At 45.6% G+C, this 22,855-nt stretch overlaps 1 protein-coding gene across 1 annotated transcript; it reads left to right on the top strand.

Annotated features, from left to right (window-relative positions):
• The first annotated feature begins 1,404 nt into the window (after positions 1-1,404).
• LOC141082467 (uncharacterized) lies at positions 1,405-12,773 on the top strand. Its single transcript, XM_073566408.1, has 2 exons — positions 1,405-1,441; positions 11,425-12,773. Exons 1-2 carry the CDS (start codon positions 1,405-1,407, stop codon positions 12,699-12,701), a joined length of 1,314 nt encoding a protein of 437 aa, XP_073422509.1. The 3' UTR covers positions 12,702-12,773.
• The last annotated feature ends 10,082 nt before the right edge of the window (positions 12,774-22,855 follow it).

Raw genomic sequence — 22,855 nt, 5'->3', positions numbered from 1 at the left:
GTGCACTTCAAGCTCAAGGAACATCAGTGTCAGATCCCACCATCACAAAAATTTTCCTTTAGACCTAATTTTTTTTTACTTTCGTAAGGGTAATAGAAGAAAATGGACTATACATTTTGTTTTGCAATTTCTCCTGAGCATGCCGATACCCCATATGTGGGGGAAATCTTCTGTTTGGGCACACGCCAGGGCTCGGAAGGGAAGGCGCGCCATTTGATTTTTTGAATGTAAAATATGCTGTAATAATTAGCGGTTGCCATGTCGCGTTTGGAGAGCCCCTGATGTGCCTAAACAGTGGAAACCCCCAGTAAGTGACACCATTTTGGAGACTAGACCCCTTTAGGAAACTTATCCAGATGTGTATTGAGCACCTTGAATCCACAGGTGCTTCACAGAAGTTTATAACTTAGAGTCGTCGAAATAAAAAAAATAACATTTTTCACAAATAATTCATTTTTTGCCCCATATTTTGCATTTTCATAAGGGTAACAGGAGAAATTGCTCCATACAATTTGTTGTGCAATTTCTCCTGAGCTCGCCGATACCCCACATGTGGGAGAATACTACTGTTTGGGCGCATGGCAGAGCTTGGAAAGGAAGGAGCGCCATATTGGAGAGCAGATTTTGCTGGAATTGTTTGTAGGTGACATGTCAGATTGTCAGAGCCCCTGAGGTGTCTAAACAGTGAAAACCCCCAACACATGACCCCATTTTTGAAACTAGACCCCCAAGGAGCTTATCTAGATGTGTGGTGGGCTCTTTGAACCCCCAAGTGCATCACAGAAGTTAATTACGTAGAAACGTGAAAGTAAAAAATCATATTTTTTTTTTAAAAAAAGATCTTTTCGCCCTCCATTTTTTATCCAAAGGGTAACAGGAGAAATTGGACCGCAAAATTTGTTGTGCAATTTGTCCTGAGTATTCTGACACCCCATATGTGGGGGTAAACCACTCTTTGGGCGCATGGCAGAGCTCGGAAGGGAAGGAGCGCCATATTGGAGAGCAGATTTTGCTGGAAGTGTTTGTGGGTGACGTCACATTGTCAGAGCCCCTGAGGTGCCAGATAAGCATAAGCCCCAAAAGTGACTGCATTTTACCAAATACTTCCCTGAATGAATTCTTCTAGTGGTGCAGTGAGCATACTGACACCACAGCTGTTCCATAGAAAATTACACCATTGGGCGGTGAAGAAAAATAATTACATTTTTACCACTAAAATGTTGTTTTAACCCCATATTTTACATTGGAAAATATATAGATAGGTAAATGGTCACTACACCCATAGATGAATTCACAGAGAGGGGTCGTTTCCAATTCCCAGAGGGGTGTCATTTCCAAAATGGGGTCACTTCAGGGGGGATTCTGCGGTTATGACACTTTGGAGAGCCGCTAAGTTTTTTGCGAATGGTCCCACAAGCCCCTATATTATGTTCAACCAGAGGTATGCTGGTGCAGTAGTTGTCAACATACAGATTGGAGCCTTTTTGTAAAAATGGAGTTATCAGCTCCCAAACCATTTTTCCAGACGTACCCAGATAAGTAGGGCATCCTGGTGGGTTTAGTTGGCTATCTTCCCCCTCATAAATGTGAATTGCTGATGTGTATCTGGTTGAACTCTCGCACATTTTATAGAGCTTTATTCCGAACCTTGCCCTCTTAGAAGGAATAAATTGCTTGAGGTGCAGTCTTCCTTTGAATTTTACAAGGGACTCATCAATGGAAATGTTTTCTGTTGGGGTGTAGAGCTTTAAGAACTTTTCTGTCAAGTCTTCGATGATAGGTCTGATTTTGAATAGTCTGTCATGTTCTGAGGCATCTCTGGGCAGGCATTGACTATTGTCGTTAAAATGCCAAAATTTCATGAGCATTTCATAACAGGTCCTAGGAAGAACGGCAGAAAGCATAGTGGTGGCTTGAACAGGGCAGTTGGACCAATAGGACCGAATGCTCGTTTTTTAAAAAGCCCCATAGCAAATGTAAGTCCTAAAAATGTTTTCATTTCTAGGACATTAGTTGGTGTCCATGAATTTGGCCTAGCATAATAAGATCGTGGATTCTGTCTGATGAATTGGGACCCATATAAATTTGTAGGACAATATGCTCTAGCAAGCTATCTGTCATAAACAAATTAGAAAAATTATTTGGTCCAAAATTTTCCACCTCCACATTTATACCAGGAATGGCATTAAAATTAGGGATGAATGGAGTAGCCGAATCTGAAGCCTCCCATCTGGGAAATGCTACATCAAGAGGCAAAGCCCCTTGGATATTGGTGTGCGCCAATTCACGAGCACTAGGGACAGCGCTAGTACTGGGCATTGTTCCCTGAATTGGAGACATTTCTCCAGAAGCGCTATTTGTCCTTCTTGCTGTACTGGTTGTGACGAACAGCCCACGGCCGTTCGTCCACTTACGGGCGACGACTAACGGGGGTCCCGCTGCCACCAAAACGCGACGGACAGCGGACCCTGTGTCACCACTATGTCACGATCCCACCACTGACACCGGTGTATCAGCGGACGGAGGGACGTGACACAATGCCGGCACACGGCTATCACAGGCGCAGTGGGGCTTATCTTAGTTATCCCACCACTGGCACCATGTGACAAAAATATCCAGCAAGCTAATCTCGCTCTACAATTTGCCGCAGGGGGAGTTTAATTTGGATGCCCCACCACTGCTATCAATCTTCCAAGTACTGCGGGGATTTGTGTATATCCCACTTTCTCAGTTCCACCTTGGAACTCGCAGCTCTCCGGCGCCCCCCTTACCCTCAGGTCAGTCAGGGAACTGCACCTAGGATAATTGGTCGCCGGACGGGCTGCCTGTTGTGAACCGGCAATTAGGCTTCTGCAGTAAGGGAATTATCAATGCTGTGGCCGCAGACCCTTATTCAGCAATATAAGACCCTTCTGTACTGCCAGCAAGCCGTAATAGCCGTACACAACGCGCTGCCACCAGTCACGGTTACTTAATTCACAGTGTTAAATTAAGAGGGTCCGTGGCAAACCCCTTGAATTAGTAGCGATTATCTATCAAAGGCGTATAGTTCGATTCTTAGAGCATGGAGACAGATCTAAATAATTTCATTTATTTTCCGAAAGAGGACAGTGATTACAGATAAAAGTTGCTATAAAATTGAGACATAAAATATGTACAGTACAGGTATAAAATAAAAGTGGAGAAAACAAAGAGATTACACTCACAGTTCCATATTGTTCCTTAGGCAGACCATGCGGCTAAGGTGGGTGGAGGCGGAGCTGCACTTCTCCGCTCATCTGAGTTCTTGTCAGCACGGATTCTGCAGCTGTTCTGAGCTGGTTCTGCCAGGGAATGCCTTATAGACTTTCCTATGTGACATCACAGAGAGGTGCATTCTGGGTTGATCCCACCTCTCTTATCCAAGTTATGTTTTGGCTACAAAACTTAGATTAGCTATAACTTTATGGGAGAAGCTGGTATGGACTCATCAGTGGTATCATGTTTCCCAGCGTAATGAGCCCATCAAGAAAACATCAAACATCTATGCGATATGACCGTCCATTTGGGCGCAAATCATATCTCAGGTTCTGGACATCCGAGAGTTTTGCAACAGGCACCACAGCGAAGCTGGGTCTGCTCGGATCGCAGAAATATGATTTTTATATTTCTGCTGGGTATGGTTTTCGCGGGACAATCCCTTATTGTTTTATTCAAACTTCTGGTTTCAAACAAAGAGTTTAGTTCCCGCACTTTTTTTCTCTTTCAGCTGAGAGAAGCCAAATGGTGTGAGGAAGAGGGTCTAGCTAATTAACATTCCTGCTCTTCCAGAGGAAGTGGCAGGGTTGATAAAACCTGGGGGGAAGGAATTCCTACTACTGACAGTTTACAATGTCCTAGGATGGAGGATTTGTTAGCACATTGCAACAGAAAACATATCTTCGGGCATTGTACATCACACCTCCCCCCTTAAGAGGGCGCTAAGGAGGCATTACCTCTCGGTAATCTGCCATGCGCACCTCAGCGGGTTCGCCCCGGCGGGACAACCCATTGGCATTGCCGTTTTCACTGCCCTTCCTGTGTTTTACAGTGAAGTCATACTGCTGAAGGGCAAGGCTCCAGCGGAGCAATCTTCCATTGGTTCCCGACACTGTGTGCAACCAGCTCAGAGGGTTGTGGTCAGTTACCACCGTGAAGGCGCGCCCGTACAGGTAGGGCTGCAAACGTTGCAGTGCCCACACCATGGCCAGACACTCCTTCTCGATGGTCGAGTATGCCACTTCCCTCGGCAGAAGTTTCCGGCTCAGGTACAACACGTGGTGCTCTTGGTCCCCCGAGTCGACCTGGCTAAGCACAGCACCGAGGCCAAACTCGCTGGCGTCGGTCTGTACCAGAAACGGGCGACTGCTGTCGACTGCTCTCAACACTGGAGAGTTGCACAGGGCTGCTTTCAAAGCTTGGAAAGCCGCCTCACAGTCATCTGTCCAGTTGACTGTTTGGGGTAGCCTCTGCTTGGTGAGGTCAGTCAAGGGTTTGGCAAGGGCGCTATAGTCCTGTACGAACCGCCTATAGTACCCTGCAGTGCCCAAGAAGGACTTCACCTGTTTCTTGGTCCTGGGGGTGGGCCAGGACACGATTGCGTCCACTTTTTCTGGCTCCGGGCTCATGGAACCCCCGCCTACCCGGTGCCCCAGGTAGTGGACCTTGTGCATGCCTATCTGGCACTTCCCCGGCTTGATGGTCAGGCCTGCCTGGTGAAGACGCTTGAGCACCTCCTGGAGGTGCTGAAGGTGTTCCTCCCAGGTGGAACTGAAGACGGCAATATCGTCTAAGTACGCCACCGCGTACTCCTCCAGTCCCCGAAGCAGGTGGTTGACCATCCGCTGGAAAGTGGCAGGGACATTCTTCATGCCGAAGGGCATGACCGTGGACTCGTACAGTCCAAAGGGGGTGATAAAGGCGGATTTCTCCTGCGCCTCAGGGCTCAGGGGAATCTGCCAGTATCCCCGACTCAAATCCATGATGGATATGTAGTTGGCGTTTGTCAACCGCTCGAGCAGATCCTCGATGCGCGGCATTGGGTGGGCATCAGAGGTTGTGATGGCGTTGAGCCCCCTGTAGTCCACGCAGAACCGGGTGGTTCGATCCTTTTTAGGCACGAGGACTACAGGTGAAGCCCACGCACCTTTTGACCGTCGAATCACTCCCAGCCTTAACATCTCATCGACCTCTTGGCGCATGACTTGTTGCACCGTTTCAGAGATCCGATAAGGTGTTCGCCGTAATGGGGCATGATTCCCGGTGTCCACCTCATGAACCGCTAACTCCGTCCTCCCAGGACGGTTGGTGAACACGGGCCGGAAGAGTTCCAGGGTGGCCATCAACTGCAACCGCTGGGACACGGTGAGCGAACCACTTATCTCCATGTCCTCAATGGACCCATCGGCCTTGGCCTGGGCCAGCATGTCCAGGAGGGGATCTTCCTCCCCATCCTCTGGCAGATTGCAGACCGGTAGGACGCAAGCTTCACGTTCGTAGTGCGCCTTCAGCATGTTGACGTGAAAGGCCTTGCGCCTACCCCGAGCATGGTCAAGCGTGACCACGTAGGTGACCGGGTTGAGCTGTTGGTGGACGACGTACGGGCCTTCCCAGGCTGCCTGAAGCTTATCCGTTGGTACAGGGACCAACACCCATACCTTTTGACCCACCTGGTAGGTCCGCTCCCGGGCGTTCTGGTCGTACCAGTGCTTCTGGTCAGCCTGAGCCTGCGTCATGTTGTCATGCACCAACTGCGTCAAGGTCTGCATCTTGTCACGGAAGCGCATGACATAATCCACGATGGACACTTCTGTGGGGTTTGGCTCATCTTCCCAGGATTCTCTTATCAACTCAAGGGGTCCCCGGACTCGCCTGCCATACAGGAGCTCGAAGGGGGAGAACCCGGTCGAGGCCTGCGGAACTTCTCTGTAAGCGAACAGCAGGTGTGGGAGGTACCGCTCCCAGTCGCGCCCTTGGGTCTCAACCAGTATGCGGAGCATCTGTTTGAGGGTACCGTTGAAACGTTCACACAAACCATTAGTCTGTGGGTGATACGGACTCGATACCAGCTGCGTCACCTGCATTTTCTCACAGAGAGCCTCCATTAGGCGAGACATGAATTGGGGCCCTTGATCGGTAAGCATCTCCCTGGGAAATCCTACTCTTGAAAAGATGGTCACCAGTGCGTCAGCCACCTTATCTGCCCTGGTTGAAGACAGAGCTACTGCCTCTGGGTACCGGGTAGCGTAGTCTACCACGGTGAGAATGTATCGCTTTCCGGAGCTGCTGGGGACGGACAGCGGTCCTACAATGTCCACCGCGATTCTCTGGAAAGGCTCCTCTATCACCGGCAAAGGAATAAGGGGAGCCTTAAGAGCAGGCCCCGCCTTACCCACTTTTTGACAGGTGGTGCAGGAGCGGCAGTAGTGTGTTACATCTGTCCCCATCTTGGGCCAATAGAAGTGTTGAGACAGCCGTGCCTTTGTTTTGCTGATCCCCAAGTGTCCAGCGAGTGGAATCTCATGGGCAATCCGCAACAACTCGCTTCTGAACTGATAGGGGACGACCAGCTGTCTTTCCCTCAACCACTCCTTTTTAGGATCTCCGGGTACTGTCTCCCGGTACAACCTTCCTCGTTCCCAGAACACCCTCTCCTTATCAGACTTGGAGGTGGGCGTCTCGGCGAGACCTCTCAATTTCTCCAGGCTGGCATCTGAGTGCAGAGCAGCCTGGAACTCCATGCTGGAGGCTGCCAGAAGTGACGTCAGGGTACCTCCTTTACTGGGACCCTCTGGAAACGGCTCTGGGTTCACCTCTGGTTCAGTCTCTCCTGTAGCAGCAGAGGGTCCAGAAGACAGTGCGTTACCTGCGATCTGGGCACTCTGACTGCGTGTGACAGCTGCTATGTATGCTGTCTCCCTGGGGATTTCTACAGACCCACCAGCCGGTGCTGCCCTGGGCTCTCCCTCCCCATCCACCCCCAACACTTTAGGAGCAGTGCTACTTATGAGCCAGTTACCTTCCTCGGTGGCACTGGTCAGCTGCATGGCATTACCTTCCTCATGGTCCCCATGCACCTCCCCATTCTCTTGAGCACCGTTGCTTGCTCCTGCCAGGGGTTCCTCAGCCGTCTCACTCCGCAGAGTGACGGGGCTGAGCACCTCGGTACCTGTGGACACATCTACCGTTTCAAAGAAAGGGTTAACGGGTTCAGTCGGCACAGATACATCATCATTCCTAGGAAAAGAATGGTTATCAGTTTGCTTTGGTACATTCACATCAGCATCAGCATCATACCTTGGGAAAGAATGGTTGTTAGTTGCATCATTACTCATCAAGGCATTAGCAGGTAACACATTCAGTTTCCCATCATCAACATCATCAGGGTTAACGTTACCCTCATTATCAGTTTGGGGAAGGGTGTCAGGGACATAGTATGCAACCATCCTCCCCAAGTCAGTCCCCAATAAAACATCAGTGGGCAAATTTTCAGACACTCCCACCTCCCTCAACCCGCTCCCGGCACCCCAATCAAGAAAAACTCGTGCCACTGGCAAGGGACAACGGGTGCCTCCAATCCCGGTGACAGTCAGGGTTTTCCCCTCAACAAACTCTTCAGGGGCCGCCAGTCCAGGACGGATGAGGGTTCGTTCAGCCCCGGTGTCCTTGAGGCCTGTAGCAAGACGGGCCCCCACCTGAACAGGTTGAACGTTGTCGTCAGCCCTCCCAACCACACCTCCCACCAAAAGAACAGAGGCGTTGGGCCCGGGGGCCTTGGCTGGGGGGTTCTTCGGCCTATTCGGACAGGTGTAAAAGAAGTGACCAGGCCGCTGGCAGTGGTGACACAGGCGACTGTCAGTAGCCGGCCTGCTGTTGGCAACAGGGACAGGGCCTCCGGAGGGACGGCTAGCTGGGGCATTGGGGTTGGTTGCTGGCTTACCCCCTTTCCAGCTGGTGGCGACTGGCCTCCGCGTCTCGGGCTTCCGTTTGGCCTCGTGGTTGTCGGCGATCTGCGCCGCTTTGTCCGCGTTCGTTGGTTCGCGGTCCAGGATGAACTGTCGGACCTCAGCTGGGCAGAGATGCAGGAACTGGTCTTTGATCATCAGGTCCCGTAGCTGCTCAAAGGTTTCAACGGACAGTCCATGGATCCACTGGTCAAAGTGGGTCCTGAGTCCTTGCACCACATCACTGTAGCTATCATGTGGGCCACGTTGGAGGTGCCGGAACTTCTTTCGGTATACCTCAGGTGTCAGCCGGTATTTGGCGATCAGCGCCTGCTTTATGTCGTCATAGTCGTCATCGGCTTCTGGCGGAAGAGAAGCAAATGCCTCCAGGGCTTTGCCTTTTAGCCCTGGGGTCAAGTACCTTGCCCATTGGTCTCTAGGCAGCTGGTACTGTCTGCAGGCTTTCTCAAAGGCTCGCAGAAATGTGTCCAAGTCCCCATCCTTTTCCATCACGGGAAAATGCTCTGGCCGGGGTTTAGGAGTCTGGACGCTGCTGGGCTCACTGCTTCGGGCTGTGGGGGCATTCCCACCCCGCTGGAGTACCTCCAGTTCATGGGCCCTCTGCGCCTGGCGCTCGGCTCTCTCAGCCTCAGCTTGGCGCTCACGTTCGGCTTGGGCCTCCTGCCGATATTGCTGGATCAGCCTCACCCGCCCATCCCTGTCTTCGGCGGGGAGTTCGTCCAAGGCCATTTGCAGATAGGGGTCCACCCCGTTCTGGTTGAATGTGGGGCCAGCGCTCAGGAGTGGAGCCTCTGCTGCAGCCCTATGGCAACTTGGGCCAACTTCTGCGCTCGCTGGATTCTGGTCGTTGTCCAGCTGCACTAGAGCCGCGATCATTTGATCTTTGGTTCCGCCTGCGGCGTCTATGCCTCGGTACGTGCATAACCCAGCAAGGGTGTCCTTTTTCTGCTTCTGATACCACTCCACTGTCATCGCCGCCATGGTTGCCAAATAAAAGATAGAAAAAGAAAAACGAAGAAACGGGAGGGGGATACTTGCAAGTACACACTAATGTCTCAGGACTAGTAACCACTGAGTCTGTTCTCCAAAACCTATGATGCAGGATTCCCGCAGGAACCGTGCAGGTCTTTAGTGAGAGGAATGATTGCTCAAACCAAATCACTAATGCTCTAGGATTATCCCACTGCTGCCACCAATATGTGACGAACAGCCCACGGCCGTTCGTCCACTTACGGGCGACGACTAACGGGGGTCCCGCTGCCACCAAAACGCGACGGACAGCGGACCCTGTGTCACCACTATGTCACGATCCCACCACTGACACCGGTGTATCAGCGGACGGAGGGACGTGACACAATGCCGGCACACGGCTATCACAGGCGCAGTGGGGCTTATCTTAGTTATCCCACCACTGGCACCATGTGACAAAAATATCCAGCAAGCTAATCTCGCTCTACAATTTGCCGCAGGGGGAGTTTAATTTGGATGCCCCACCACTGCTATCAATCTTCCAAGTACTGCGGGGATTTGTGTATATCCCACTTTCTCAGTTCCACCTTGGAACTCGCAGCTCTCCGGCGCCCCCCTTACCCTCAGGTCAGTCAGGGAACTGCACCTAGGATAATTGGTCGCCGGACGGGCTGCCTGTTGTGAACCGGCAATTAGGCTTCTGCAGTAAGGGAATTATCAATGCTGTGGCCGCAGACCCTTATTCAGCAATATAAGACCCTTCTGTACTGCCAGCAAGCCGTAATAGCCGTACACAACGCGCTGCCACCAGTCACGGTTACTTAATTCACAGTGTTAAATTAAGAGGGTCCGTGGCAAACCCCTTGAATTAGTAGCGATTATCTATCAAAGGCGTATAGTTCGATTCTTAGAGCATGGAGACAGATCTAAATAATTTCATTTATTTTCCGAAAGAGGACAGTGATTACAGATAAAAGTTGCTATAAAATTGAGACATAAAATATGTACAGTACAGGTATAAAATAAAAGTGGAGAAAACAAAGAGATTACACTCACAGTTCCATATTGTTCCTTAGGCAGACCATGCGGCTAAGGTGGGTGGAGGCGGAGCTGCACTTCTCCGCTCATCTGAGTTCTTGTCAGCACGGATTCTGCAGCTGTTCTGAGCTGGTTCTGCCAGGGAATGCCTTATAGACTTTCCTATGTGACATCACAGAGAGGTGCATTCTGGGTTGATCCCACCTCTCTTATCCAAGTTATGTTTTGGCTACAAAACTTAGATTAGCTATAACTTTATGGGAGAAGCTGGTATGGACTCATCAGTGGTATCATGTTTCCCAGCGTAATGAGCCCATCAAGAAAACATCAAACATCTATGCGATATGACCGTCCATTTGGGCGCAAATCATATCTCAGGTTCTGGACATCCGAGAGTTTTGCAACAGGCACCACAGCGAAGCTGGGTCTGCTCGGATCGCAGAAATATGATTTTTATATTTCTGCTGGGTATGGTTTTCGCGGGACAATCCCTTATTGTTTTATTCAAACTCCTGGTTTCAAACAAAGAGTTTAGTTCCCGCACTTTTTTTCTCTTTCAGCTGAGAGAAGCCAAATGGTGTGAGGAAGAGGGTCTAGCTAATTAACATTCCTGCTCTTCCAGAGGAAGTGGCAGGGTTGATAAAACCTGGGGGGAAGGAATTCCTACTACTGACAGTTTACAATGTCCTAGGATGGAGGATTTGTTAGCACATTGCAACAGAAAACATATCTTCGGGCATTGTACATCACACTGGTCCTTGTGTGTGAGGATGGACCAGAATCACTGCTCATTTCTGAGCTATCACTGTCACTGATACTAAAGCCCTCGAAATCCACATCGCCATCTGACACTGCACTTTCTTCACTGTCAGAACAGGAAAGTGCATAAGCCTCCTCTGTACTATAATACTGACGGGACATTTTATTCGTTTTTATTTTTTTTTTCTGGAAATAGAAAACTCTGACATGACCAAATTATTTGGGAGACAATTGAGAAAAGCCTAATTCTTTACCCTACCCCTAACTTCAGAATAAACCCTAACTTTAGAATAAACCCTGACTTTAGCCTAACAGTAACCCTAACTATAGCATTAACTGTAACCTGCGTTATCTGTTTTTCCATTGACAAATGATGGACCCGAGTGGGGACTTGTTTTTTGTGAGATGAGAATTGGTATTATTTTCGCCTACATAACATTGATTGGTTTCCTTTTATTCGATATTTGGGAGGCAGAATGAACAAACAGTTGAACACCACACACTATTGGCTCATCCAACAAGGTTTTCTATTAGACTGTGAACTGTCATTGTCTTGGTAAATAATTAAAGTTTTTTACATAGCTTGCCATTTTTATGGACAGTTTAAGTAGAAATGTTCAAAAATATCAAACTCAAAGATATTTTATTAAAAAAAATGTTTTTTTTATCTTAGCAGATGACTATAACAGGAGATCAGAGGGACAGCTGACATCTTCAATTTTTAAATCTGATAATCTTGAGATCCTACAAGATACAACTGAAGTGAATGCCGTTACTCCAGACACATCATCATCCATTCACAGCAAAGATCTGTCATCTGATCCTATGAAACAGGTCCCATCTCCTGATTCATTACTGATTACTAAGGGAAATCAAAGTCACAAAAGAGGCAATAAAAAAACTTCTCCTAAAGTAAATAAGTCATTTTCATGTTCAGAATGTGGGAAATGTTTTAACAAGAAATCTCTTTTTGTTACTCACCAGAGAATTCACACAGGGGAGAAGCCTTTTTCCTGTTCAGAATGTGGGAAATGTTTTAACAGTAAATCAGATTGTGTTAAGCACAAGAGAATCCACACAGGAGAGAAGCCTTTTTCATGTTCTGAATGTGGGAAATGTTTTAACGAGAAATCACATTTTGTTACTCACTATAGAACTCACACAGGGGAGAAGCCTTTTTCCTGTTCAGAATGTGGCAAATGTTTTAGCCAGAAAGCAATTCTTGTTAGACATCAGAGCAGTCACACGGGGGAGAAGCCTTTTTCCTGTTCAGAATGTGGGAAATGTTTTAGCCGGAAAGTGATTCTTGTTAGACATCAGAGCATTCACACGGGGGAGAAGCCTTTTTCCTGTTCAGAATGTGGGAAATGTTTTAACCGGAAATCAGATTTGTTTAATCACCATAGAACTCACACAGGGGAGAAGCCTTTTTCCTGTTCAGAATGTGGGAAATGTTTTAACAAGAAAGGACATCTTATTACTCACCAGAGAACTCACACAGGGGAGAAGCCTTTTTCCTGTTCAGAATGTGGGAAATATTTTAATAATAAATCAGATTGTGTTAAGCACCAGAGACTCCACACAGGGGAGAAGCCTTTTTCCTGTTCAGAATGTGAGAAATGTTTTAACCGGAAATCACAATTGGTTAATCACCAGAGAACTCACACAGGGGAAAAGCCTTTTTCCTGTTCAGAATGTGGGAAATGTTTTAACCAGAAATCACAATTGGTTAAGCACCAAAGAACTCATACAGGGGAGAAACCTTTTTCATGTTCAGAATGTGGGAAAACTTTTAACCAGAAATGTCATCTTGTTACTCACCAGAGAACTCACACAGGAGAGAAGCCTTATTCATGTTCAGAATGTGGGAAATGTTTTATCAATAAATCAGAATTGGCTAGGCACCAAAGAACTCACACAAGATTCATGTTCAGAATGTGGGAAATGTTTTAACCAGAAAGAGCTTCTTGTAAGACATCAGAGCAGTCACACAGAGGAGAATAGTTTTAACCAAAATTGAATCTTCTTAAATGGGTTGTCTCTTGTCATTCCTCATGTTTGCTGACAAAAGGATAAAACTAAACTTTATTAATTCCAAATGTAAAACCTTACCCATAATTCACCCCCTGAAGGTTAGTTAATAGGTGACTAATAGAAAAAACATGTACCCCACAGTTCAGTATATAGGGTGAGGTGATGTATACACACTCACTCTCCAAGCCTCTCATTTCTATGGTTTCATCGTCTTCACCAAAGGAGACTCATCAGGAGACTATTTAATATTGACCTATATTCAAGCGAGACTAGACGAAAAACTAAAATCATGTATCATGTTATCTGAAACAGTCAGAAAACTAGCCACATATTGGCAGATCCCAGACCTCAGACTATATACTACAGAGGTTTATAAGTCACTTCAGTGTCAGGAATAGATAGTATGTGATAATACAGTATAATTCTTGTGTTTTTCCCCTATAGGGACTGCCCTAGTTTGGTAATGTAACTGCTGTTAATTAGTAGTGCAGATAAATTGTCCTAGACTAAACTCAGTCTTCAGACGGCCCAATATGTACCACTCAGGGAAAACTTACCTGCTCCAAAGATCATTAGCAGCTTCTAACTAATGGCCATGCTGCGGTCTGTCAGGGAATGAGTGCAATATCGTTATAAAGACTAGGGATATGTGCAATCATAATGTCTGGGAGATCTGTGCCATTATTTAGTATGAATATGGAAATTATCTCTGAAAGGTAAGTGTTCCCTGAGCGGTATATACGGTATTGTCACATACTATCTGTTCCTGACACAGGAGGGGCTTATAAACTTACACAGTATATAGTTTGAGGTCTGGGATCTGCCAATATGGGGCTAGTTTTCTGACTGTTTCGGATAACATGATACATGATTTTAGGGTTTTCTTCATCTAGTCCCGCTTGAATATAGTTCAATATTAAATAATCTCCTGATGAATGAATGATGAATCCAATGAATATTCATTTCTCTTAAGCAGCGGCACACGTGACCACCGGCAGCTGACTCTGCGCTCTACTGAAGAGCAATGAATATTCACTCCGATCTCCGATGAACAGTCCCGGCGAGTACTCCGGTAGCTGTGCTCTGCTTGTGAGCAGCGTATGACGTCCCTGCCATGTGCTGCTTACAAGCATATAGCAGTTACTGACACCGGAGCAGGACGCTGTGAGGGAGCGCCGGGTAGGTAAGTGTAATTTTTTTTTTTTAATGTTTTCTGATGGTGCCATGCATACCAGGATGGGGGTGGAGGCTCTGCATACCAGGACGAGATGGGGCCCTGCATATTAGTAAAGGGATGAGGGCGATCATTCCTGCCAGGATAGGGATGAGGGATCCATACATACCAAGATAGGGATGAGGGGGGGTTGTGTATCGGGATGGGGGTGAGGGGACCATATATATCAGGATAGGATAGGGGATATTAACCCCTTCACGACCTTTGACGCCACGTAGGCGTCATGAAAAGTCGAGACAATACGACCCATGCCGCCTATGTGGCGTCATGAATTGATTGCCCCCCTGCGGGTCGGGTGACCGGGGTCACTGAAAGGTCACCCGACCCGCACACAAAGGACCCTTCAGAGTTAACACATGGGGGTGTGGCTTAGCCCCCACGTGCCTACGATCGCTCTGATTGGCTGTTAAAAGAAACTGCCAATCAGAGCGATTGTAATATTTCACCAATGAAAATTGGTGAAATATTACAATCCAGCCATGGCCGATGCTGAAATAGCATCGGACATGGTTGGACACCGAGACCCGACCCCCCCCACACCGACTGACGGCACCGATCGGCTGCCGCCACTGTCTGACAGCACCGATCGGCAGCCGCCGTCATAATCTGCTCCCCCGCCTTCCCTCCACCCCCCAGCCCTCCGATCATCCCCTCTCACCCTCCGATCACCCCCTCTCACCCTCCTTTGTGCCTCCGATCTCCCGCTATCCGTCCCGGTGTCCCGCGGTCCAGCGTCATGGGCGCCGCCATCTTGGAAGATGGTGGGCGCATGCGCAGTGCGCCGAATCGAATCTGCAACGCTGCAGATTCATTCATTTATTTTGATCACTATAATAAACTTTCATAGTGATCAAAATAAAAAAAAGTAAATCACCGCCCCCCTTATCACCCCCATAGGTAGGGACAAATAATAAAAAAACAAAATATTTTTTTTTATTTTTCCATTAGGGCTAGGGTTAGGGCTAGGGTTAGGGCTAGGGCTAGGGTTAGGGCTAGGGTTGGAATTAGGGTTAGGGTTAGAAATAGGGTTAGGGTTGGACTAAGGGTTAGGGTTGGACTAAGGGTTGGAATTAGGGTTAGGGTTGTAATTGGGATTAGGGTTGGGTTGGGGTTGGGATTACGGTTAGGCTTGTGGTTAGGGTTAGAGTTGGGATTTCGTTAGGGGTGTGTTGGGATTAGTGTTGTGGTTAGGGTTATGATTAGGGTTGGGATTAGGGTTGGAGATAGAATTGAGGGGTTTCCACTGTTTAGGCACATCACAGGGTCTCCAAATGCGACATGGAGCCACCATTTATTCCAGCCAATTTTGCGTTCAAAAAGTCAAACGGTGCTCCCTCCATTTCGAGCCCCGACATGTGCCCAAACAGTGGTGTACCCCCACTTATGGGGTATCAGGGTACTCAGGAAAAATTGCACAACAACTTTGGGGGTCTAATTTCTCCTGTTACCCTTGGGAAAATAAAAACATGAGGGCTAAAATAATTATTTTTGTGGAAAAAAATGATTTTTTATTTTCACGGTTCTGCGCTATAAACTTCTGTGAAGCACTTGGGGGTTCAACGTGCTCACCACACATCTAGATAAGTTCCTTGGGGGGTCTAGCTTCCAAAATGGGGTCACTTGTGGGGGGTTTCCACTGTTTAGGTACATCAGGAGCTCTGCAAATGTAACATGACGCCCACAGACAATTCCATCAAGTCGGCATTTCAAAACGTCACTACTTCCATTCCGAGCCCCAACGTGTCCCTGAACAGTGCCCCCCCCACATATGGGGTACCAGTGTACTCAGGACAAACTGGACAACAACTTTTTGGGTCCAATTTATCCTGTTACCCTTGTGAAAATAAAAAATAGTGGGCTAAAAATAATTTTTTGAGGAAAAAAAAAATAATTTTTTATTTTCACAGCTCTGCGTTATAAACTTCTGTGAAGCACTTGGGGGTTCAAAGTGCACACCTCACATCTAGATTAGTTCCTTGGGTGATCTAGTTTCCAAAATGGGGTCATTTGTGGGGGGTTTGCACTGTTTATGTACATCAGGAGCTCTGCAAACATAACATGACGCCCACAGACCATTCCATCAAGTCTTCATTTCAAAGCGTTACTACTTCCCTTCTGAGCCCCAACGTGTGCCCAAACAGTGGTCCCCCCCACTTATGGGGTACCAGCGTACTCAGGACACACTGGACAACAACTTTTGGGGTCCAATTTATCCTGTTACCCTTGTGAAAATAAAAAATAGTGGACTAAAAATCATTTTTTGAGGAAAAAAAATATTTTTTTATTTTCACGGCTCTGCGTTATAAACTTCTGTGAAGCACTTGGGGGTTCAAAGTGCTCACCTCACATCTAGATTAGTTCCTTGGGTGATCTAGTTTCCAAAATGGGGTCATTTGTGGGGGGTTTCCACTGTTTAGTTACATCAGGGGCTCTCCAAACGTGACATGACGCCCACAGACCATTCCATCAAGTCGGCATTTCAAAACGTCACTACTTCCCTTCCGAGCCCCAATGTGTGCCAACACAGTGGTCCCCCCCACTTATGGGGTACCAGCGTACTCAGGACACACTGGACAACAACTTCTGGGGTCCAAAATATCCTGTTACCCTTGTGAAAATAAAAAAATAGTGGACTAAAAATCATTTTTTGAGGAAAAAAAAATATTTTTTATTTTCAAGGCTCTGCGTTATAAACTTCTGTGAAGCACTTGGGGGTTCAAAGTGCTCACCTCACATCTAGATTAGTTCCTTGGGTGATCTAGTTTCCAAAATGGGGTCATTTGTGGGGGGTTTCCCCTGTTTAGGTACATCAGGGGCTCTGCAAAAGTAACATGACGCCCACAGACCATTCCATCAAGTCTTCATTTCAAAGCGTCACTACTTCCCTTCCGAGCCCCAAAGTGTGCCCAAACAGTGGTCCCCCCCACATATGGGGTACCAGCGTACTCAGGACAAGCTGGACAACAACTTTTGGGGTCCAATTTATCCTGTTACCCTTGTGAAAATAAAAAATAGCAGGCTAAAAATTTATTTTTTGAGGAAAAAAAAATATTTTTATTTTAACGGCTCTGCGTTATAAACTTCTGTGTAGCACCTGGGGGTTCAAAATGCTCACTATGCATCTAGATAAGTTCCTTAGGGGGTCTAGTTTCCAAAATGGGGTCATTTGTGGTGGAGCTCCAAAGTTTACGCACACAGGGGCTCTGCAAACACGACATGGTGTCCGCTAACGATTGGAGCTAATTTTCCATTCAAAAAGTCAAATGACGCTCCATCCCTTCTGAGCCATGCCGTGCGCTCAAACAGTGGTTTCCCCCCCCACATATGGGGTACGAGTGTACTCAGGACAAACTGGACAACAACTTTTGGGGTCCAATTTATCCTGTTACCCTTGGGGAAATTAAAAATAGCGGGCTAAAAAAATCATTTTTGAGGAAAAAAAAATATTTTTATATTTTCATGGCTCTGCATTTATAAACTTCTGAGAATCACTTGGGGATTCAGAGTGCTCACTACACATCTAGATAAGCTCCTTGGGGGTTCTAGTTTCCAAAATGGGGTCACTTATGGGGGTTTCTACTGTTTAGACACACAGAGGCTCTGCAAACGCAACATGACGCCCGCAGAACATTCCATCAAAGTCTACATTCCAAAATGGCGCTCCTTCCCTTCTGAGTTCTCCCGTGCTCCCAAACAGTGGTTCCCCCCACATATGGGGTATCGGTGTACTCAGGACAAATTGCACAACAACTTTTGTGGTTCAATTTCTCCTGTTAGCCTTGTGAAAATAAAAAATAGTGGGCTAAAAAATCATTTTTGAGCAAAAAAAAATGATTTTTTATTTTCACTGCTCTGCGTTATAAACTTCTGTGAAGCACTTGGGGGTTCAAAGTGCTCACCACACATCTAGATAAGTTCCTTCGAGGGTCTAGTTTCCAAAATGGGGTCACTTGTGGGGGAGCTCCAATGTTTAGGCACACGGGCTCTCCAAATGCGACATGGTGTCCGCTAACGAATGGAGCTAATTTTCCAATCAAAAAGTCACATGGCGCTCCTTCCCTTCCGGGCCCTGCCGTGCGCCCAAACTGTGGTTTATGACTACATATGAGATACCAATGTACTCAGGAGAAATTGCCCAACAAATTTTAGGATCCATTTTATCCTGTTGCCCATGTAAAAATGAAAAAACTGAGGCTAAATAAAATTTTTGTGAAAAAAAAAGTACTTTTTTTTTTACGGATCAATTTGTGAAGCACCTGGGGGTTCAAAGTGCTCACTATGCATCTTGATAAGTTCCTTGGAGGGTCTAGTTTCCAAAATGGGGTCACTTGTGGGGGAGCTACAATGTTTAGGCACACAGGGGCTCTTCAAACGCGACATGGCAACCGCTAAATATTCAAGCATATTTTCCATTCAAAAAGTAAAATGGCACTCCTTGCCTTCTGAGCCCTGCCGTGTGCCCAAACAGTGGTTTATGACCACATATGAGGTATCGGTGTACTCAGAAGAAATTGCCCAACAAATTTTAAGATACATTTTATCCTGTTACCCATGTGAAAATGAAAAAACTGATGCTAAAAGAACATTTTGGTTGGAAAAATTAAAATGTCCATTTTTTCATTCCATGTTGCTTTAGTTCCTGTGAAGCACCTGAAGGGTTAATAATCTTCTTGAATGTAGTTTTGAGTAGCTTGAGGGGTGCAGTTTTTAGAATGGTGTCACTTTTGAGTATTTTCTGCCATATAGACCCCTCAAAGTGACTTCAAATGTGAGGTGGTCCCTAAAAAAATGGTTTTGTAAATTTTGTTGTAAAAATGAGAAATTGCTGGTCAACTTTTAACCCTTATAACTTCCTAACAAAAAAAAATGTTGTTTCCAAAATTGTGCTGATGTAAAGTAAACATGTGGGAAATGTTATTTATTAACTATTTTGTGTCACATAACTCTCTGGTTTAACAGAATAAAAATTCAAAATTTGAAAATTGCAAAATTTTCACCAAATTTCCATTTTTTTCACAAATAAACGCAAAAGTTATCGACCTAAATTTACCACTAACATGAAGCCCAATATGTCACGAAAAAACATTCTCGGAATCGCTAGGATGCGTTGAAGCGTTCCTGAGTTATTACCTCATAAAGGGACACTGGTCAGAATTGCAAAAAATGGCCAGGTCATTAAGGTCAAAATAGGCTTGGTCATGAGGGGTTAAGTACAGAATTGACCAAATTTTTTGCTTTAATTTTTTTTTCCTAATTTCCTGCTCTAAAACCTAGGTGCGTCTTATAGTCCAAAAAATACGGTATATATATCTTTTTTTTCTTAGTGAACTCGCTCCTCATGTTTGGCCTCTTTAAAATAAAAACACTCCTACTCCACTGGCATGCCGGCTCCACTTCAGCGGTGCTGAGACTCACTGTCCCGGGGCTTATGTGTCACATCACACGAGCCCTGCACCCAATCAGCGGCAGCTTCACTGTTCCTTCCTTCGGACATATTGAACAGGAAGCCAGGGCTGCAGCTGCTCTCTGACGGCCTCATGATGATGGATTTGTCCGAAGGTGGGGACAGTGACGTCAGCGCTGATTGGGCACAGGGCTCACATGACGTAAAAACCTCAAAAGAGCCCCAAGAACGCAAGTGCCCACACCACTGAAACGAAGCCAGCATGGGAGGTTTGTGTAAGTGTTTTTATTTTTAACAGGACCGAACATGAGGAATGAGAAGGGGTTGTCCAACTAGTTCTCAACCTTTTTATCAAAAATCCCACACAGGGAAAAGTCATTATATAGGTATTATTATACCTAGAGTGAATTTAGACTTTTCAGACCATTTTACATCTTTCATATAATCTATTACTGATGACGGATCTTTTAAATAACCTGGGATTCTGGGAATGAATGGCTGTAGATAATCTACCCATCGGCTTAAATTCTCATTCAAGGAAGACATGCTCGATATAATGGGATGCAGAGGTGTAGGAAATTCTAATTTATGGGTTTTTGGAAGCCCATGAAATATTGGTGTTTTTCCTCTATGGTTAGATTATTTCTTTTGAGTGATACATTCTGTTTATTTTTTTGAGAAAGTTCTATCAAATCTCTTTCAATTAAAGACTGAAAAGTTGAAATACATTCTACCTTGGAATCTTTTCGGTAAAATAAGAAAAAAGCAATCACCAGCTTATCCCAAAGAGAAGACCTGGTGATTAAGAAATCCCATAAAGCCGGCTGCATTGTCCTTATGGATAAGAAACTTTATGGAAAATGGGTTTATGATTTCCTGGATTCAATTTGACCCTACAGAATCGTGCAGAAAAACCCTGGGTAACTGGTTGAAGATGGAGAGAAAATGGGGGTGTTCTTTAACCAAATAATTTGCAATATTATACCTGATAATCCGATAACACCAATATTCCATGGGCTTCCATAAATTAGATTTCCTACACCCTGCGTCCCATTATATCCAGCATTTCTTCCTTGAATGAGAATTTAAGCCGATGGGTAGATTTTTATCTACAGCCATTCATTCCCAGAAGCCCAGGTTATAAAAGATCCGTCATCAGTAATCGATTATATGAAAGATGTAAAATGGTCTGAAAAGTCTAAATGCCTGCCGTGTGATGTGGTGAACCTGTTCTCATCTATTCCACAGAACTTAGCACTGCTGTGTTCCATCACCTACAAAAATACAGCGGATACACGGATGAAACAAAGGAAATTATTATCCGCAGCACTGAATATCTGTTAGAGCATAACTTTATGTTCAATGAGGAATATTACTTCCAAATCAGAGGTTGCCCAATGGGCTCGTGCTTCGCTCCATCTTTAGCGGTACTTTTTGTATCGTGGTGGGAAGAAAACATTATTTTTACCGACAAAAATCCATTCAAAATTGACCTTGAGCTATATGTGAGATATTTGGATGATGTTCTATTAATATGGGTCGGGCAAGTGGAGAAAATCCCACATTTTGTATCCTATATCCATGCCAATGATGTAAATGTAAAATTTACATATACCGAACCACAGGGTAAAATCAGTCTCTTGGATTTGTTTCTTATGGGAGATGTAAAACAACAAAAAGTCAGATATCGGCACTACAGAAAATCAGTGGGAACACCACCCTTAGAGCGGACAGCTGCCACCCTGCACCCACTGCGAATTCATCCCTTATGGGGACTAAATAGAATCTATAGAAACCGCTCTGACATCACACTATGCCATGAGCAAGCAGAGACAGCGACATCGAGACTGATGGGGACACAGGAAGAAACAAACTGATACAGCAATAACAAAAGGTCTTGTAAGAAACACTCGAGATGACGGAATAAATAGTAATAACAAAGTAATAACAAAATGAAAAATAAAACCATTTTTAGTTCTCCATATAGTGGCCAATTTCAGGAAATAAAAACATTGTACATAGATATGTCCCTATATTATTCCAAGGTCAGGACTTATATAAAATCCTGGAAAATGGATTAGTATGTGTGCCGGGAAAAGGGCGATCAGTAGGTGCTACTCTTTCCCCAAGTCTATACAGGCCTCCAAAAGTGATAAAGAACCTTGGCTAAGCTGCAGAGGTTTATTAAATTTGCATGTCCCAAATGCGCCGTGTGTCAGTATACCCTGCAAACGCCAAAGATTGATGCCGCCAACGAGATCAGAAGATTCATCAATTGTAGCACAAACCATGCCGTGTATTGTATATTCTGCAAAGAACGTAAAATGAAATCCATGGGCCGCACAATGCGTAAATTACAGAAAAGGACACAGAACATGTTACTAACATCAGAGATAAGAAGGCCTCCTACTCAGGAGCAGGAAACACTGTGCAGAGAGACAGAAGGGGGAACAACCAATGTTTCACTCTATGGGATAGAAAGAGTGGAGAATCCTATCAGAGGCGGTGAGTGGAAGAAAAACTCCTCCGAAGAGAACGATTTTGGATCATCAGGCGTGACACAAAATGCCCCAATGGTAAGAATGATAGAAATGACACTATCTATATTAAATTCCGGTGGTTTGATTATGGAGTGTGATTTTTTTTTCCTTGGGATCTAGCTTGCTGATTATGCAAATTATTCTCAAAATGTGATTGATTGCTAACATGTGTGTTCATTGATCAGCGGTTGGTTACCATTTGTTTTTAGACCATGTATCATAAGGAATCTGCATCTCAGTGAATAAGGGCTTTTGCCAGAAACGCGTTGAGATGTATCCCCAACCTGTATGAGCTTTTAAAATATTTGAAATAAATTTGAGGATTTTGTCCATTTTTGGGACTCGCCAAGATTTCTTTCTTGTGATAAGTCACAAGTCACGACTATTGGCTGGAGACCCACTACATTGCAAGACGAACTGAATCCTAATATAGGACACAGTGAGGCTAATTTTTTTGTTTGTTTTACCTTGTTGTTAATGTGACTTTATTTAAATTTAAATAAAATCTTATGGAAAAAAACAGAGTTCTATGCCTCCAGGAGACTCATTTAGAGGGAAAAGGTGGAGGTGGAAGAGGAGGTGGATTGGTGGAGCATATCATTCCACGTATTCTTCATATGCTAGAGGGGTCTCGCCATTAATAGGAGCGTCTACGCCATGTGAAGAAATTGAAAGCCATGTTGATAGTGAAGGACGGTATATTTTTGTTATTTGTAGAATCTATGGGCAATCACTATGTATAGTAGCTATGTACATACCACCGCCATATAGCGGGAAAAAGCTATGTGAGGTTATGGAATTATATAAGCGGGGTACGGGATTACCACTACTTATTATTGGAGATGTCAATAATGTTATAGATGAGGGGTGGGATAGACCTAAACAGAGTGCAGGT

Source organism: Dendrobates tinctorius, unplaced genomic scaffold, assembly GCF_039654945.1.
Source record: "Dendrobates tinctorius isolate UK_male_01 unplaced genomic scaffold, ASM3965494v1 ptg000017l, whole genome shotgun sequence".
Lineage (NCBI taxonomy): Eukaryota > Metazoa > Chordata > Amphibia > Anura > Dendrobatidae > Dendrobates > Dendrobates tinctorius.
The sequence above is the reverse complement of the archived record's forward strand: the minus strand, read 5'-3'. Positions and strand labels throughout refer to the sequence as shown.

Excerpts from the sequence above, each read along its gene's own strand:
- LOC141082467 (XM_073566408.1), top strand. The coding sequence starts at position 1,405 with ATGGTCCCACAAGCCCCTATATTATGTTCAACCAGAG. Across the intron at positions 1,442-11,424 it reads TATATTATGTTCAACCAGAG|ATGACTATAACAGGAGATCA; the intron begins GTATGCTGGTGC and ends TTATCTTAGCAG.